Genomic DNA, 19754 nt, shown 5'->3' with positions numbered 1-19754 from the left:
TTTTTTTCCCCCCTTATGCATAGATTTGCATAACACTTAAAAAAAAAAACAAAACCCTATCCAATACTCCTACACACTGACTAAATGTTACAAAATGGAGTGCTCTAACAGCTAAAGGTGAATTCAGTCAACTAGTGCCTTCTATTGATCTCTTATTTCTCCCAACACTTTTCTTCTAATCCTCTCCATAATTACATGAACTGCTACAGCTTTCCTGAAGCTGTCAATGCCTCCTGCATCCGTTTTCAAATGACCAGCGAAGACGCAGTCTGGGCACTAGATCAAACTGTCAATGTTCCCAACTCAGCAATGAACAATACTCTTGAAATCTCCTGGCACATCTGTCAAGGGCCTCCTAGGGTTCTTCAAAACTCTTCCCCCTCCAAGAGAGTAAGAGGGATGGAGAGGCCAGAAAGGTATTGATCCACTCTTTTAACATGCTAATTTGCCCGGGGGCTGCTACAGTCATGGCCAAGCTGGACACTTCAAAAGGAAACTGTTTTTTCAAAGTGGAGATGTCTTTTTCAAACACTTAGAACTGAAAACAAATGAACCCAAGCGTCAAGTTCACAGTGCAACGTGAAGGAGGCTGGCCAATTAGAAATGGAGAGCTCATATACAGAAAGGCAGTTTAAAATTAATTGATGGTAGCAAGTAGCTGCAAAGTTTGAAACCTATCCTAAATTTCGAGAGCTTGTGTGTGTGCATCACAACCAGGTAGGAAATAGTCTATTGGTTCACCTGCATTAATACCGGGGAGAAAAATTGAGACCTCCATAATTAAACTGATGTAAAACATTAATAACACTGATATTGATGAATGTTTAGATGTCTCCATAAATGACAAAAATGGCAAATAAAATTGATTGTTTGTTTAATTACACCTCTAACTAGCAACACACCATGAAGACGAGACAAGAAAGAGAGGGAGCAGTAGCACCATTATTAAAATATCTTTGTCTACCGCCTCTGTCATCAGTTTATTATTTCATCAATGAAACATACAGTGCAGATAAGACTACAAGACACAATTAAGTGTGCAGTGATGGCTAAGCATTACCATATTAGGTTTGTAAAATTAATTCATCCAAAGCAATGATCTGCTCCTAGTTTCCAGATCGTGTATTTCTGGGGATAGCCTACGGGTCCTGAATGGTTAGCAATGGGAAATGCCATCTCGAAGATGAAGGATCTGCCCTGGCAAAGGATAGCTGGGGAGCTTGGTGTCTTAAATCAGGAAGTTCTTAAGGACAAAAGCCCATGAGAACTGCATTCCTCACCGAGCTGTGTCTTAACTGATGAGGTTGGCCCATATTTACCTGCCATGGTATTATGGGAGGAAATCAGTATTCTGTTAACCTCTGACCCCTGGGATCTGAAGCAGACAAAGGACCAATCTGGAGTCCTGGGAGAACAGAGCCAAATGTCAAACAGCAGGGAAGCAATTGTTACGGAAACATTTGGCGTGGGCACAGCCAGCTTCATTGGGGTGAACTGCTATTCACGGAAACAAGCCATGAAGAGATAACGCCATAAAATATGAACAAAATGGAACCTTTTCTGCCTTGCTCCTAAATTGTTAGCTTTATGGGACATCATGCTGAACAGTATGAAAAAAATCCAATTTGCTTTGAAGCGCATTAGTCTGTCTAACATCCTAATTATTGTTTACATTGCCATTTGCCTTCTATTAAGAATTGAATAATTACCCAGCACTTCATAGTTTAAAAATACAAGCAAACAGGATTATCTGGGTAATTAAGAAACTGTACTTTAGCTTTGTACTGCTGCAGAAAATATCTGTACACGTAGGGGAAATGATAATTATCAATCAACTTACTTCAAATGGTATTTTAAGGATTTTGAGCAATTTGAGATCTGTAACTTATTAAGAAGAGGTTAGTAAGATCACCTTTGAGGAGTGTGGGTCTGTTTAAATCCATCCTTAGAAACAAGATCCAGATAAGCAGCTGAATTTTCTCATCCACTAATGACACCAGAGAACACACCAAGTACAGAGCCTTCTGCTGTTCTTTAATCCCTAATAATCCATCCCAAATGGACTTTGAACAGCATCATCAAACTTTGTCAGACCATGTGGAGCTACACCAAAGCTCTTCCACATTTCGATGTTGTTTTAGCTGACCCTGCCTCCTCTTAATTGCACTGCAAAGTCTGGCTATGCCCGTGTTCTGCTCTGTGAAATTAGCTTGAGCTCAAAACTAATTGAACTTCAAAAACATTTCATGCAAAGTCCTCGTCTTCTATTTTATAGAATGCATATGATCATGGCCTTCTGAAGACAGCGCTGTGGCCAAGCAGGGTGAAGTCTGTGGTGTTATATATGCAGTGTCTAGGGGAATCACGCGAAGATTAAGTCAATCTGGAGACCCTGGGTGGGATGTGAAGACCGAACTCGGAAGGCGACAGGATGTTCCACCCAAAGAGAATGAACACATGGAAGAAGAACAGAATTATAGCCAATATGCCTTTTAAAGAAATGTATCTGAGACACAAGGGAAGAGAAGGGCTTTTAATTGTGAGTCTAGGTACAAAGACTGCTGTACTCATTCATCCATGTAGAAACAGATGAAAATACCAATGGTGATCTTCAGTTCTATGCTTTCACTATCTATTTGTTGAAGGAATGAATGGATTCCAGCCCACTAGTGACCTGAAGCCTATTTTCGGAACTTCCTGAGGTCTGACAATTCCTTTTCAAAGAATTTTATCTTTTTGCTTTACAATTTTTTTAAGCCCTTTGTTGGGACACTTCTAAACATTCCTCGCATAATCTGAATAGTGCCATCTCCTCCCACTCCGAGAGCACGGCAAGATGCCAGCTGAAGCTGTCACTGAACAGACAAGCTAAAGGATTCACCAAAACTAGGTTACTTTCCAAAGGTCAAAATAAAATGAGCAGCAGGGGCTTGGGTTGTTTTGCAAGGGGCAAGGGGCTGGGGAGTGACAGTCAGCCACCCGAGGGAGGGGGGAGAGGGTGTCCAAAAAGGGCCCAGTGCAAACAGTCCACTCTACGCCCCGCCCCCAATCTCTGGAAGCATTCAAATCAAAACCGAATTAATTTGCATGGTGTCTAAATCATTGGGTTCTGCATAAACAGAAGGAGATTTTGGCTGGAGTTTCCAAAGGAAGCCCTCACTGCCTTTGTGCGAGGGGGAAATGGGTGTGCTGTTTTGCATGAGGACGCATACAGAATATGCAAATGAAGGCTCCGCAGCCTGGAAATGCAACCCTAGGCAGACAGCTGACGACCCGCATTCACCCAGAAAACGCTAGGCGTCTCCAAAGGGAGTTGTAAGCGGTTCCGACAGGATTGTTTCCCAAGAAGCCGAAACAGACCCTGAATATTCATAAAATGTCCATTTAGTCATGGGACTATTAATTACCCTTCGGATCAGGAAACGGAGTGACCTCACCTGCTCTCCTCCCCAAAAACAGCTCAGAGGTACCAGCTGTAAGGCACACAATGAAAAAGGTTTTGTGCCCGAAGTGAAAAAGATACAGTCTCTCAGGGTCCAGGGGACAGCTGAGACCTCCTTTAATCATGCCATCTCGCAAGGCAAGATCCTGGATCTCACAACAATAAAACTAAAACAGCGCCTAGCCACCTTCTTGGACACAGATAAACAGCTTTAAAAGGCTAAAAGCTACAAATTGCAGTCTAAGTTTATAGAAACATCTTAAAGGGTTGAATAAATAAAAGGCCATTCTTCTAAGTTACCTTCATCTCCCAGATTCTGAAAGTTTTCAGAACTTTCTTACGTCATTTGAATTTTTAATGTACCTGTCAAGAGAAACGCTGATGGTCTCACAACCCCTTTACACTTCTAAAAATACTGAGGATGCCAAAACACTTTAGTTTATTTGACTTAAAGCTGCCAATATTTACCACTGGAAATGGAAATTGAGAAATTTTAAAAGTAATTATTTATTAAGGCATTTCAAAAATTAATGGTTGCCCATCACATGTTTACACAAATAATGTGTTAATGAAAAAATAACTGTATTTTCCCAAAATACAATTCTTTATAAGGGTAATATTTTTTCTTTTTTTCCAACTCTTTTTTTTTTTTTTAAGATTTTTTATTTATTTATTTGACAGACAGAGATCACAAGTAGGCAGAGAGGCAGACAGAGAGAGGAGGAAGCAGGCCCCCCGCTGAGCAGAGAGCCAGATGCAGGGCTTGATCCCAGGACCCTGGGCTCATGACCTGAGCTGAAGGCAGAGGCTTTAACCCACTGAGCCACCCAGGTGCCCCACCAACTCTCTTTAATGTCTGTTTTAATAGAGGGTAGCTGGGTTCTCCTATTTGCTTCTGTATTCACTTTGATGAGATACCACACATCAGGAAGCCTCTAGAAAACTCCACTCATGAAAAAGAGAGAGGTAAGAGAGAGGCAAATGATAGCTAAGTATTAATTAAAAAAAAAAAAAAAAAGTTTGACCTTGCAGACCAAGGGTAGTGGGGAATCCAGACAGAACACATTTTGAGAATCACTGCAGGGGTTAACAGAAGATCTAATCAATGCATCTAAGATCAGCCATCCCATACCACCTCCTACCCTTGCTTATGTAATATCATTCTCCCCCATCCACTTGCACCCCCTCCTCCAAAATACCTCTACTCTGGAGCCTAAATGAACTGCTTTCATTGTTGGGTCAACACTGGTCCAATAACCCATACCATCAACATATTTCTACCTAACAACAATAAAATTAACAGTAACGGTTTCCATGTACTTTACTAAGTGTTTAGTAATTCTAGACACGGCACAAGACCCTTTTTTCCATATATACAGGCTTATGTGTGTGTATCATACATAGCATACTATTACCACCAATTTGCATTTGTGAATTTGCAGTTAAGTTAGTGTCCATGATCACACAAAGGGTTAAGTAGCACAAGTAGGAACTGAACCCAAGTCTCAAACTCCAAAAACAGGTTTTAGCCATTTTATACCAGTAACTCTGTTAACCCATCCATGGCGGACATTTCTGAAAGTTCAGACGTAGAGATGATTCATAAACACAAGGAAAAGAGTTAAGACCCAACTGATTTAGGAATTATAAACTAGGACCTCATTAGTACATCAGTCACACACAAAGATTTTGATATATCATCCTGGCTCCATGAAACATTACTCCACCAACTAAATGTTTAATATGAAACAGGCCACAGTTCCTTATGCATTTATTTATTCATTCATTCAATGAACATTTAATGAGACCCCACTATGCTCTGTAATCGTCACTGGGGTTACTTGTCTGATTATACCACACTGCGCTTCTCCATGGACGTGCTCACGATAAGAAAGCCTGCTAAGTTCACTTGTCCATGAAAAAGCCAGGAAAGTCACAGACTGAGGCTCATCATTCGATTTTTAAGCAAACTTGTACATGTTTGATTTATAAATTGAAGTGTTTAAAAATATTGCCAGGAAAAACTAAGAAACTAAGACCCCTACATGTCTACCACAGAGGGGAAAATTATATGAAGTGTGATATAAAGGATGAAGAGGAGTGAATAAGAGGACAGGAAGATACCCTCTAACGTGGAGTGATGTCCATGATAAATAGTCAAGCATCATAAAAACAAGATGATAATTAAGAAGATTCTACTTCTGATCCTATTATATTTTTAAACTACACGTGTAAAGAGAATATTTGAGTTGCCTGGCAAATTATAAAAAGTGGTAAGTCATAAAAAGTTGAAGAGTTTGAAGTATGCTGTTCTTCGGTAATGTGAAATTCATCAATTAAATGGGGACGGGGGGATAAAAAAACAACCTAAACCTGAAGTAGTCAAGTTCAATGACAGGGAAGTCAAACTTCTATCACAACCAGCTCTGCTTTGCACAGTAAACAGTAACTGAGAAGCCATTCATTCAGTCTTTTTTTCCGAAGATTCAAGTCTTCACAGAATCATGATGTCTTACTTCATTTTTAAAAGGTACGAGGAAGCCCAGTTAAGTAAAATAAGTCATCAAAGCTTAAGTACCATATTCAAAAGTCCCTCACTGAGGTCATTCCTATGTGATGCTTTGGCGCGCCCAAAACAGAGACGACTCCATAATGCACACTCAGGAAAGAACCCTGGTCACACGACGAAGGTGCGGGGGGAGGGGGGGGAATCATAAAAAAAAGTGTAACAGAAAAAGCACAATAATTAAACCCTGCTCTTCTTGGATATAAAGAATAGCATCTTTCAGTGATCACAGCCGGCTTCAAAGCTGGAGATAAAAGCAGCCATGTGATGCAAGCAATTGATACTTAAAGATATGATTCAAAGGTAGGAGAAAAATTTCAAAGGTGGAAAGGATATGAAGCAGCATCTCTCTGAACTATATTTTAAATGCTTCCTTTCCAGTACTTCTTTCTCCTAAGGTCTTTCTAGAGTAGAGTGGGAAAAAGAAAGTAATTTCTTTCTTTCTTTCTTTCTTTCTTTCTTTCTTTCTTTCTTTCTTTTTTTTTTTTTTAAACATAAACTCTCTCCCTCTTTTCAAAGCCCAAATTTGAAATAGTCCTGTTAATGGCTATCAAAGCATTTTCTGTCTTGTTCCTTCTCCTAAGAGCTTTGACTGACACCTTTTGCTGATATGAAGGCATCATGTATTAATGATATATAATACAGGTCCTGGACATGTAGGACCCCAAGTAATCTACAGCAACAATGTGTCTTTCAGCAAGCCTTGATTCCTGTGGAGCTCGACTTTGTCACCGTTGTCATTCTTTGGCTTGAAGAGTGACTCCAGAAGAAGGCCTTCTTTCTCTTAGTCTCATTTTTATATATATGCTCTAAAATAGTGCTTATTAATATTTCACAAAGAGTAAATCTGTGGCTTTTCCTTTCATTTTTCAGCTTTTTAATTAAGCAGAAAACATGTTAATAAAGAATCTTTTCCTCTCTTCGTCTGTTTCATCTTCCTGAAGTAATGAAAACAACCCTCTAGAAACATCTGGACCGTTTCCTCCCTGGGGGGTATAGGTGGGGGGTGGGGGGCAGTGCCAGGGTCTGGGGTATATTTTCGCTTTCTTCTAAGGAAAGAAAGGAGACCAGGTTTGAGGAGACCTGGTTAGAAGACTAACCAGAGCAGTGACTCCTCTGCAGCCAGTCACTGGGCTGAGTTCAAACGGCAGCTGAGACCAGCCGGCCACGCCTTCTCCTGGAGAAGACAGATGACTGGCTACTACTCCTCTTCGTTACCCGAGGAGACAGAGCCGAATCACTTCAGAAAATGTTATTCAAGAGCAGAATGAACTTGCAGCTGCTTCAGAGGGCAAGCCTGCCATCCCCTCTTGACACTTCTGACGTGCCACGCCACCCTTCGCCACACCATTAGCATGTACTGCTTGGAGGTAAGAACGCCAAGAGGAAGTGTCGTTCTGTCCCCCAAGTCCCTTAAGGACTCCCGCAGCTGACGGGGGTTCAATTCAAACAACAGCACGCCCCAGGCCCCCACCCACCCTGGCCATTTTTGCCCAAGGATCCTTTGTCAAACATGTAAGATCTTAATCCGTCTTCACTCTGACCTCCCAGACCCCAAGGAAGATGGATGAGGAAGTGGGTGACCTTTCACCTGTCCCATTCGGCCTGCAACAGTAGGCCCACTGAAAAGACAATTGGGGAGGAACCTGCTGCCACAGCTCTGAAGACTTGCCAGTTCCCCTTTATATCCCTTCTTAAGCTCTCTTTGCGCCCTGGTCTTTCTTGTCCCGCCCCCAAATCACTTTTCTCTCACTCAAAGGAAAGTCCGCTTTCCGACAGGGGAGAAATAAAATGACACTCTCTAAATATCATTTCCAACATGAAGTGTGAAAATAGACATTATTCTTTGTTAGGGCAAGGGCAATGTTTCCTTCCTTTCTTTAGCCTGGACTTCCAAGAGGGGCTGGGCGATGGATGAATTTCTCTTTCGCTCGTTCAACTCAACACCCTTAAAGTCCACAGCTTTGACTGTGGGAAGAACAGAGTAAATAAAGAATTGCTGGCATGAACATCGGTTTAATGCTTTAGGATCTGAAAGGTGACTTTTACTAATCTTACATCACGGTGTCCTCATAGCAAGACTGTAAGCTAAGTACAATTATTTTCAACTCATTTTATAGATGAAAAGGCTTAAGAATTGTGCTCAAGGTCATACAGTTATGTGACCACAGTGAGACACATTTCTTTGTCTCCGTGTTCTTTCTGCTCTACCTGGTTGCTTCCCAGTAATGACATCAAGGATGAAGAGGACCATTTTTATTACTCCTAAGATTTTCACAGTCTTGAGTCATCTTTAAAAAGTCTCACTCAGGTTTGGAGTTGAAGAATCTTACCATTCCAAGTTTTTCCTTTCCCCCTAAATTCATCAGCAAAGCCCACCTGGTAGTATTAAGAACAAACAAATAGGGACACCTGGGTAGCTCAGTGGGTTAAAGCCTCTGCCTTTGGCTCAGGTCATGATCCCAGGGTCCTGGGATCGAGCCCCACATCGGGCTCCCTGCTCTGCGGGGAGACTTCTCCCCTCCCCCGACCCCTGCCTGCCTCTCTGTCTATCTGTGATCTCTCTCTCTCTGTCAAATAAATAAAAAAATAAACAAAGGGCAATATTTTGTTCAAAAAAATGTCTTTTCGAAAGAGTTAGTCATTTATGAGCAGCTAAGAAAATACTTGGGTAGCCAAAAAGAAAACAACGAAGATTCTAAAAAAACACGGCCTCAATCAACCTCCCCTTCCATTAAATATCTGGCCTTGTATTAGGAATAGTTTGCTTAGAAACAGACTGAATCCAAAACATGGAGCCCCACCCTTCCGTGAACCATATGATTAACTGAATTCCCAAGATTATTTCCATAAAGAAAACCACTAAAATGTTCAATCGGATTTACATTCACTTCCCCCTCCATCTTTTTCTCCTCTTCTTCTAATTTGGGTTGTAAAAATGTCAAGGAGTTTCACAGTGTAGCAATGTATGAGTTACTGGGCTCTGTAACAATTGAAAATCAATGACATTAGATACAGAGATATACTAATGCCAGAGCAGGAAATGGGAGACAATGGTGTTCTCTCTCTCTCTCTCTTTTTTTTCAATACATAGAAGAATCTTGACATGTGAAGATGTCCAAGTGCTCTCTTACAAAAATCGACAAGGCAGAATAATTCACTCTAAAATGTGATACAGTGTCATCGCCCTGTTCACGTCACCATACCTGCTATGATGATTGCAGTTTAGGTGCCAATAACAACGCACTCACATATGTTCTAATACTAAGACCAGAATACATTTCGGGGTTTCAATTTGGTACAGCTCCTCTAGCAGTTGCTAAGTCAAGAGCTAGCACGATGATCAAGAAATGATTCTTTGCAAAAAACAACTGAAAACAACTTTAAATTCCAGCTTTAAAATTTTCCAATTTATGAGTTTACCTTTTTACTCTGAGTCACCAGAAAAGGTAGCCAGCCTTTATTGTTTTATTTGCAATGAATTTACAGCATTCCTTCTTAGCTACTCCTGGAAATAACTAGCAAGTCAAGAATGACACTTTAAAACAGTAGAAACTATAAAAGGGGAAAAATGTATAATCTAGGACATCAAATTATCAAAAATGCAACTTTCTTCAGGTTATAACTGTTGATTTCCAGTCTGTGAAGTGGATTGTCCCATAGTAAATCCCACCCTGTCATTAAGATGGTTGAAATGCCAGACAAATTGTTTGGCAGTCAGTTACTTTGAGGTCTTTAATCACCAAATCAGATGAACCATGTGGCAATCAGTCTACAGCTCAACAATCACCCTGAGAACAGATTAATCGGATCTGTTCCATACTCGGGCCCAGAGTTACACTGTTTAGTAGTAACCGTAGTAAGATTGGTGGCAGCAGATTATCGATAAGCACTAAAAATAAACAGCAAGTAAAAATAACAACCTTGGGATAACTGATTTTTTTTTTAATTTATTTATTTGTTAGAGAGAGAGAGCGAGCGAGCACAGGCAGACAGAGTGGTAGGCAGAGGCAGAGGGAGAAGCAGGCTCCCCGCCGAGCAAGGAGCCTGATGTGGGACTCGATCCCAGGACGCTGAGATCATGACCTGAGCCGAAGGCAGCTGCTTAATCAACTGAGCCACCCAGGCGTCCCGGGATAACTGATTTTTTTAAGCCTTATTCCACACACAAGACAAGCAATCCTTATATAAATACGAACTCCTCTCATCTCTTACTTCGAAGCAAAGCTGCTACAAAGAAAAATATTTTACCGACTCCCCAGAAAGGGGAAATAAGGAAGGAACGAATTGCATACACTCGACTGCAGGTTAAGAAAGAAAAAAATCACCTTAGTAATGCGGCAAGTAGTAATTAACATGATACACAAGTCTAGATTTCTCCAAAAACTCAATAACCAAAATGGACCACAATTTACTATTGCCTCTGACCACACAGATCGAATTAGACTCTCACTAGCTGTTTATCACCTCCTCAGGGAAATCAAGAGGTCTTCCATCAAGATTAACGTCACTTGCAGACCCTATCAACGGGAGCTCAGTGGAACAGAACGCACTTGAAACCTTGTCACGCCATTGCATTGGGCCACATCTACACGGGTCCATGAGGCCTGAAGAATTGTACTTTCAGCAGGAGGGATCTGCAAGACTGGAATCCTTACTTCACATTTCAGTCATTCGTGTACATATATATACCACAAGAGGTGGTCAATATCACCGTCTTTGCCATTTTACCAGGTCCGCGCACAGGGAAAACTAGGGTTCGAAAATGTGTCTGCCCTCTTGAAGTCAGGATCAATCAGGTCTGTGTCTTCAGCTTGTTCATTTACATTTCAGAGGGCACATCAAGCCGGTTCAGATCTAAGTGCCTGTTAGCAAATGTATCTGGCCTTCTGCTGATTACACAGCATCATTTATTTTGTCAGTATTAGAAACGTCTTAGCCTCGCCACCTGGAGCTATAGCACTTACTCATTAGACCCCCTCTGTCCCACCACATCCCACTGGGGCTGCTAATTACTGGCTTTACTCCATTTAGTCTCATCTCTGATTTAATTACGTGCACTAAGCCCTAATGAAAAGTACAATATGGCTCTTCTTACCTTGGCATTCTCCATTCCTCTCTTCATGCCCAGCATTGCACAGGCAGTTGCCAATGGGTACCAGCCATTCACCATCTGCCCCACAGTACATTTTTGGCACATCCTTCTCTTCTGAGTTGTTGACACAGGAGCCTCGAACTTCCACCAGGGAAGACGTATCAGCCCCTGTGATGGTGTCTGGAAACTGGGCCAGATTGCGAACAGTGAGCGGACATTTCTTGTAGAACACACGCACTGAGACCAGGGCGATGCAGGCCCCCACATCCTGAAAAGCCAGGTAAAACCCCTTTTTGCTCAGTGGCCCTACATCCCGGATCTCGGTGTTCAGCTTCATGATTCTGTCACCAATGTCCACTTGGGTGAAGCTCTCGTCGGCCGCGATGGTGTCAATCTTGGCAAACTGGCTCTCTCGGATGAAACGCTCTTTGTCATTGTCTGATTCGTAGTAGTAGAGATTGAACGTCTCCTTGCAAGTCCCCATGACACCCGGAAGACTGTTGCAGTCTCTCAAGGTGAACTTGATCTCAATGTACACCCTCTGGGCCCCCTCTCGGGGGATCCAGTCAGTTCGCAGCCAGTTATTCTGGCTGGGTTCCATCACGTTGCACACTTGGTAGGTTCGGATTGGTGTGTTTTTCTCATCCATTATACTCACTTCCTCCCACTGCAAAGATCCAAAGGAAATGTATCAATTACAGAATGTCCCCCTGCGGTGATTTGTCAATTTTATTTTCCCCTCATAGGACAGTGACGATTTTTGTTCCAGGGAGGAGGAAAACTACTGAGAACCAACCCTCACTAACAAAACACTTTATGGGAGATAAGACAGCATTTTACTGGGGATGTGGTCTTTTTTGGTTTTGTTTTTTTGGTGGTGGTTTCATTCTTTTGCCTACAATCCAGAGGCCTGGGGAGATCTTTTGCTTATGAGTTCTCAGCAGATCCTTGTGGTGGTCTAACAACCTCAGATTCACCTATTACAACAGCTACAATTTCAAGTGGCAACAGTTCAAATTTACTCATAAATGAAAAACTAGTATGTGTATTGTTTCAACAACTGAGCAGAGACCTGCAAATTAAGAGCAGGAAGAAAGACGCTTGCCAAAGGAAGACAATTATCAGTTAATTAGTGGTGCTCCTGTCAGAACTTTGCTCTCTAATACCTAAAAAAAAAAAAATGTCAGTCAAAAAAAAAATCCTTTTTTTTTTTTTTTTTTTGGCACTGTCACTGTTCTTTAAAAGGGTAAGGAAAATCTCACTCTTCTGGTTTTGGTAATCCTGGGAAAATAGAGAGTAAACTTTATGGTTGGATTTCTCAAATCCACTGTCATTTGTAACAATGAAACACTCTCCCAGACCAATGTATTGTATTTAAAAAGTCTGTGTATCCTTAGTTTTAAAACATATACCCATAAGTAAACAAGAATGCACACATGCTTTGCTTCTAAATATTCTGTGGATATTAAAATAAAATCGTAGGGGGTATTTATGATTGAAAGCCCAAGAAAACTAGAGGAGGGTGGTAGGGCTTCCTTTGTGATCGATTTCACAACATAAAGATTCTAAGGGTGGGACAATCGAAACTTACTGTGACTAGAGTAGTAAAAACGCACCTCTTGCCACAGCTTTTTAAAAAATAATCCTAAAAGCAGCAAGATTGTTTGGGGGGCTCCTATAGGGCCAGTAAGCAGCCTCCAATTCTTCACAAGTATCTACAGTAATGCATTTATATAGATCTGGTATAAATCAACTTAAGTATCTAACACATGAATATAATTAGAAGAAAAAAGATAGTTTAAAAAAATTCATATTCTATAATAGCTCCACTTAAAGCTCCATTCAATCCAATGAAGTACGTAGAACCATAATGTATCTTTTAACGGGTTTTCCATCTGTGCATTGGAAAACTATTAATGGATGGAAATGTTACTGTGTGAAGGACTATACTGCATAAAACTCTGTATCCCTTTCATCTGCTACCATTATGAAAGTTGGAACTGGGAGGAATAAGTGCCCTGTGGTGATTAAAATTTCTTTTTATCCACTAAGCAATAAATCACCAGTAATTTACTTATTTGGGGGAAATTCATGTAAATCCAAAAATAGATCTTCACCTTCAAAAAAAAAAAAACCCTACTCAGCATGCTTCTCATCTCAGAACAAAGGGAATATGGAAAAACACATTTATCAATGTAAATGAAAGCACACAGGGATATCTCCACAGAGTTCATACAGGAGAGTTTGATCTAATGTGAATTTTCCAGTCTGAACTTAATTGTCTAAACACATGGATCAATTCGCCAGAACAATGACAAATCTCACCTTAGTTTTTGTATTTTACAATCAGTGTCAGAAATTCAATATGCTCCTTTAAATGAACACTGCCAAGAAATTAGGTTTCGCTATAATGTTGCCATCAGGAGCCATTACTTTCTATTATTCTTATGTTCTCCTTAGTTGTTCTTAGAGAAAAACAGAGAACAGTGAGTTGTCTATGACTGTATTTCATATTTTACTTGTGGTACTGTCAAGTAAATTTTCTGTTTCTCTTTAAAAATAACAATAACAACAAATAAATGTCATTATTTATTGACAAAACCATGATCCCAAGTTTCCAGCCAAGAAAGATGTGAACTGCCCTAACTATAAGCAGAAATTTCAGAATAACCAAAAGACACAAATATGCTTTTATCTTCAGCTGGAAAGAACTTTTTAAAGCTAATCCATCCATATTTGGTAGATAACCTAATTCATCCCTTCATTCTAAGCCTGAAAAAGTCTTCTTTAATGACAAAATCAACAGGTTAATGAAACTTTGTAATCTGGCACATAATTTCTCAATGGCTACTGTGTATTTTGGAATGACTAATTCTATTGTACATAAATAACATTTCATTTCTCACCCCCCCCCCCAACGAGTCCCTAAAATGTTATACCCATCACATTTAAGGAAAGAAAAATGCTAACATTCTACATTCAGAAGTCTACATTCAGCTCATGGAAAAGTTCTGGGTTGGACACAAACCAGCTATATATGCATGGTATTATCTTAAGAGACCTCAAGACGAAAGAAGTTTTTGTTTAGAAAAAGCGAGCAGGTGTTCTTTTGGCAGTTTGGGGGTGGGTGCGGGATATGGGATGTCTACAGCATATTAAGTTGCAGTAAAAGCTTTCCACAAACTAGACAGACCATAGACTGTACTCAAAAATGTGTCATTCCTTGCTTTTAAACAGGTCACATGTATATTTAGTGTAACAGGTCAGGTCCCACATCATACTGGATGCATTCTCCCTTCAAACTTGAGTGCAGCCAGTTAGAAAAATAAGACACATTAAATTTTTAAAGGTACTGATACCTCCCATCTTCAATTTTGCTAGCAGTTCTAATACATTGAACCTGCAGAGCTTTTACTCCTGGTGTAGCCTGGGAAAGCCTCCCTGAACCAGTGACCTTTCCAGGGTATAGGATTAACAAGAGTCTGACTCTCACAAGATAAAGCTGTACCTTTCTTCGCATTCAAAGGACGAGGGCAATTGCCTGCAATCAGCAGTGAATAAGGCCTGTCTACACTGCCAGAGGCCTGCCAATCACTCTCCCTCCCTTTAAAAAATGGTTTTGAGGGCCGACTAGGATTTTTCAGCAGAGATCCAAGGAACTGCAGTCAAGTTCAGGCAGAAAAACAAGGCGGCAAGGCAAATCTCCGTTTTATTGCACACAGATCCCAAGACCTGTTTTGGAAAAAGACGGCCTAACAACATTCTCCATTTTCATGACAACTTTCTTGCCTTTTTTTAAAAAACCCTTCCTCTTTTATAACAATTTCTGTGCATCTTTACTGTTTTGATCCCTTCCTGTTAATTCAGGGGACCTGTGGGAAGCACCATACTGGGGGGCTCATTATTTGCATTTTCCCCTGCTAAAGACCACTTGTCTCTCACTTCTATTGCTCTTAACCCACTGATTCAGTCCTGGATTCTCAAGCACATAAGGGCAGAATGATCTTGATTTTTAAAGGATCTGAGAGTTCCTTAAGTTTGGCAGAAGTCAGAGTTAACATGCTATTCTGATTTTTTTCCCAAAGCTGATTCATTCTGAACTGTTGTGAGGGGTGAAGGGGAGAATGTGGCCACTGAGCTGTATTCTCTGAAATCTTCAGGAGGCAACAATGGCACATTGCAGAACAAATGAACAGTGAGGCACGCTCTCATCCTTTCTGTTCTATTCTAGCTTCCCCCTCCCCAAAGACTCAAGATTCCAAATACTCAAACTTTTTTACATTTAGCACCAACAGCACAAAAGCTTGGGGTTTTTCCCATGTATCTCTTGTACCCCTTGCACAAGTTCAAGGGGTTTCCTCTTAGTGCCCAAGAGAGCTGCAGCTGATGTAAGGTTTCAGAGGTAAGGATGCCCCCCCCCACCCCCACCCCTCACTGCCTATGCACGGAACTAAACTTGTGCCTGGTACAATCAGACATGTTCTCTCCCCTGGTATCTTTATTCATTCATTTTCCTCATCTGGAAACAGAACAATTGCTCTAAAATTAACCCTGTCAGGTCTTCATGGCCATCACAGTAATAGGCACAAATTCTAATTTGGTCCCTGGATCGTATTTCTTGTCGGTATTTTAGTTTTAAATACGCATCTAAGTCTATGCCTCCACCAATCTCCTAATTTTGAAACCCCTTTCTGCCCTTTTGGTTTCTAGTTCTTCCATGACAGAGTTATCCAAAGGGAGTATAGGATTTCTCCAACAAAGGGTAATTCACTTCATAGGCCATGGCGGAAATCTGACCCCCTCACCACAATCAACAAGAATCAAGCCATTAGGACTCTCAGAAAGTTGCTAATCACTCCTTTTTACCCTTTGGATCAGAGAGCAACTCGGAACTTACCCCTCCTTCCAGAGGGCTCGCTATCCACCCAAGTTCTCCCTGAACAGATCTGGAATCCAATAGGGTAACTGCAAGAAAACAAAGAAGAATGGATTAATTTCCAATTGCAAAAAAGCCAATACTACAAAAACCATTTGCCTGAGCGTTTCCATATGTGCTGGGGGTGTGCGTATCCAACTCTGATCAAAACCTAAACTCGGTCTCACTTATGTAAATAATCATTACTTACTTGATCTTCTCCCCTCTTTAAATCTGCACGTTCTTATTTATTTAACTTGCTTAGCATTTAAAATTCCATCCCAGGACTGAGCTGATTCATTTTCGAAAAAGGATGAATAGAGAATCTCAAGTGCAATTCAAAAAATAAATATATCTATGTAGGGCAGCTACACTCCAGAGCAAAACCAGCATTCATCTCTGTCTGGTATCTACTACAGTTATTTGTTTTTGGAAGTTTCAGATGACCACATAACTCATCATCATGGTGACAGAACCACAAGTGAATTCTAACAGAAAGTACTCAAAGGGTCATGAAAAGGCTCTCTCCTCTACAATTTCTTTTTTCCCTGCCCCACCAAATAAAGAGGCCCTGGATGGGGTATTCATGGCTTTTTGTTTTGTTTTGTTTTAATATCCAAGTTTCAGAAAGGGGTAATGGCAGACCTGTAGAATTTAGAATGCCAACACACTGGACTATTCTCTTCCCAGGTCTTGTAGAGGACAGCCAGGGACTCAACCTTGGCCTAAGAGGAAATCACTGGTTTGAATTTTAGGTGAAGGAGTGCTGCCTAATAGATTTAGTGTTTGTCTTGCACCCAAGCATGCATGTCAAAGCTCAGAGAATAGGGAAGAGGGCTATAGAGCTGATGTCCCCCACCCAGGCTGGAACGGTCCTAGGCACCGGGGACACTGAAAAGGACACAATGGATTCCTAACCTCTCCACATTCCCTTTCCCACCGAGATCCACAGGCCTGGGGGTCGAAAGGCCCATCTCAAAGGAACCACTGGGTTATTAATTTGATCAGTGAGGCTGGTTCTTTAGGCTGGGGGAGGGGTGGGAATGGGGAGCCCTCATCCTTGCTCCTGGGCACTCCGATTCTCCATCTCACCACTAGGCCCCTGAATTCTGCCCACCTTCCCTCATTTCATCTCCAAGTCAAAGGAGTTAAAAACAGCCGCTTTCTCCTGATTTTCCCTAGAAGCCTGAATTCCTAGGGTCTCTTAATTATTTTAAAATACAGAGCCTTCCCTAGGTCGCTCCTGCCTGGGTTGCACCCCCCTCCCCAAGTTCCCTCTTCTTGGTCCCTAGAGAAAAGCCTGCTACATCCATTTGGATTTATGTAAGGTGGATTAGGGACACAAAGGGAACAATAAGACCCAATTTACAAAAAAAGGGAGGGAGTAGAAAGGGAGGGTAAAAGGGAGAAAAGGAAACGTGAGGGGAATAAAAAGCAACAAAATGAATTAATTTTTAGGGGGGAGGAGGGGCCGGAGGGGGGAGACAACCCCCCCCCTTCGTTCTACATCAGCCTACAGCTCCATCAACACTGTTTTTGTCTAGCGCTCCCAAGTTTTCCTTCCAAAAGAAAAGGCAAGAAACGGGAGGACGAAAAAAAAACAAAGAGAAAAAGAAAAGAAAATCTCCTTTACGTCCGATGCCAGAGAAGTCTTGGGGGACATCCTAACAAGTGTACGAAGTAGTCACGAGAAATCGAGATCCATGATTCTACTAAAAGGAATGACCCTGGGGACCGAGGGACCGCAGCGACCGAGATGGCACCAGAAGCCAGTTAGGAGAAAGGGATCGAGAGGGTAGGAGAGCGCCCCTTTCCTCCCAAACAGTGTCTGCCGGCAGGTGTGTGAGTATCTCCCAGCCTCCGTCTGGCGAGCTCTGGGTACCGGCTGCCCAGCCAAGGCTAAGTTGGTTTTTGGCTCCCTCCTTCGGAACAGGGAAAATGATAGATTGCGCAGGGATGCATGGACGGATTCTGGAGATGGACGCCTGCATAGATGGATGGTTGGATAGACGGATGCGGGAGGCCGGGGGAGGGGGGGTGGAGGAGGGTGCTGTGAAAGAGTCGACGAGACGGGGTGCAATGCTAGATGCACACTGATTCGAGCACAAGCAGCACCGAACACAGTCACAACACAATCAGGGCACTCACGCAGAGGCACACAATCGTCCGCGTCCACGCAGGCACCCGCGCACCCACACACGCGCGAGCGCGTACACACACAGACTCACGCTGACACACACGCACACACATACATTCGATTCGCCTTTCTCTGAGGCCATCAGAAACGAAATGATCAACACCCACCTCCCCTATACACAGAAACGCACACAATCTTTCTAACACGTCCGAAGAGACGCGCAGAAAACAGCGCGTCCAGACGGGTCCAGCGCGTTCCATCCAAACTAACCCGGTGAATAGTTCTGGGAGCAAAAAGCAAAAACTACTACGCTTAACTTGCCAGCGGGTCCCCAGGTCTGAGGGGTGATCTGAAAAGAGTGGGGCCCCGTAGGCCAGCGATTGCACACCCGGAGCGCGCGGCCCAGCGGGGAGAAGGTGTCTGACGCCGGGTGCTACAGAAACCAGGTCACTGGCGACCTGCGAGCGGCGCCACGACCGCTGCGCAGCTGAAGCCCCGCAGCCCGGTCCCGGGAAGCCCAGGGCTCGACAAACTTCGCAGAAACCTGAGGTCCAAGGCTTTCGCAGGAACCCGGGAGCACCAAGCACTCACTTAGCTCCAGGCTTTCGTTCCCCCCTTGACCCGAGCCGGGTTGGGAGCAGTGGTAGGGAGCGCTAAATCCAAATAATTTTTTTTTTTTTTTTAAATCCTGGTGTTGGATCTCGTGTATCCCCTGGGGCGCCTGGAGCTGGGCTCGCCAGCGGATGCTACTAAACTTTGTCCTTTCGCTACAAACTTGGGTAGCCAAGCCGAATGCACGATCACCGCCCGGGGAAGGCTGCCCGGCAGCTTTCCCACTCCCCTTCGCGGATCCCCTCGTCCCGGCCCCCTTCTCCGGAGTCGGGGCGCACCGCTCACGCCGGGATCCCCTCATATCCTCCGGCCTCGCGCTCCCGGGGCCCATTCACCCGCAGATCCACCTCTCTGCCCGGGACCGCAGAAGGACCACCTCGCTCTTACCTTCATTCGCGGGGTACACCCTGGAACCGGTGACAGCGTCGCAAATCCCAAAGAGAAACGAAAAGAGGACGAAAGAGAAAATCCCAGCCATGGTTCGCCGGTGCCAACGCTGCTCCTACCGCTTCTATCCCAGTGGAATAAATGCTTAAGTTAGAAGTGCAGCAGGCTGAAGACATTGCCAAGGGGGTGGGCCCAGCCCGTGACGTTCACCCGCCAGTCCGAGGTCCGTGGCCAATAGTGGCGCAGACGGGACGCCCCAGCCCCGCCCTACTGAGCATAGCCCGCCCTAAGGCCCCGCCCCCTCAGGGCTCGGCAGGGCGCGCGGTCTCCCGGGGCCTCTGAGACCCAGCTCTGCCGGGTTCCCGCCCCCGCCGGAGGGAGACTGCGTGGTCTCCGGTCCTCACTTCAGGGGTCCAGCCCTTGGGCAGCGGAAGGAGCTTCGAAGACCGAAATCGACTGGGGGGCATCCGAGGAAGACTGGCAACCCCCTCTCCCCTCCCCCCGCCCCCCCCCCCGCCACGAGCGTTTTGAGATGGAGGAAAAGGTTCTTTTACTGCAATAAAATAAGTATAAAGTTGACCTGCATCTCTGCTGTTGCTC

At 43.2% G+C, this 19754-nt stretch overlaps 1 protein-coding gene across 1 annotated transcript in view; it reads right to left on the bottom strand.

Moving 5' to 3' along the window:
• EPHA4 (EPH receptor A4) overlaps positions 1 to 19293 on the bottom strand; it is a 143571-nt gene extending 124278 nt beyond the window's left edge. The window contains exons 1-3 of the mRNA XM_080798695.1: positions 19155 to 19293; positions 16001 to 16068; positions 11107 to 11770 (exon numbers count right to left, since the gene is read on the bottom strand). Coding sequence (XP_080654821.1) covers positions 11107 to 11770; positions 16001 to 16068; positions 19155 to 19245 — 823 coding nt within the window. The 5' untranslated portion in view covers positions 19246 to 19293. The remainder of the gene's footprint in view (positions 1 to 11106; positions 11771 to 16000; positions 16069 to 19154) is intronic.
• Positions 19294 to 19754: the final 461 nt, after the last annotated feature.

Source organism: Martes martes, assembly GCF_963455335.1.
Source record: "Martes martes genome assembly, chromosome: 3".
NCBI lineage: Eukaryota > Metazoa > Chordata > Mammalia > Carnivora > Mustelidae > Martes > Martes martes.
This window is presented reverse-complemented; position numbering and strand designations above follow the sequence as displayed.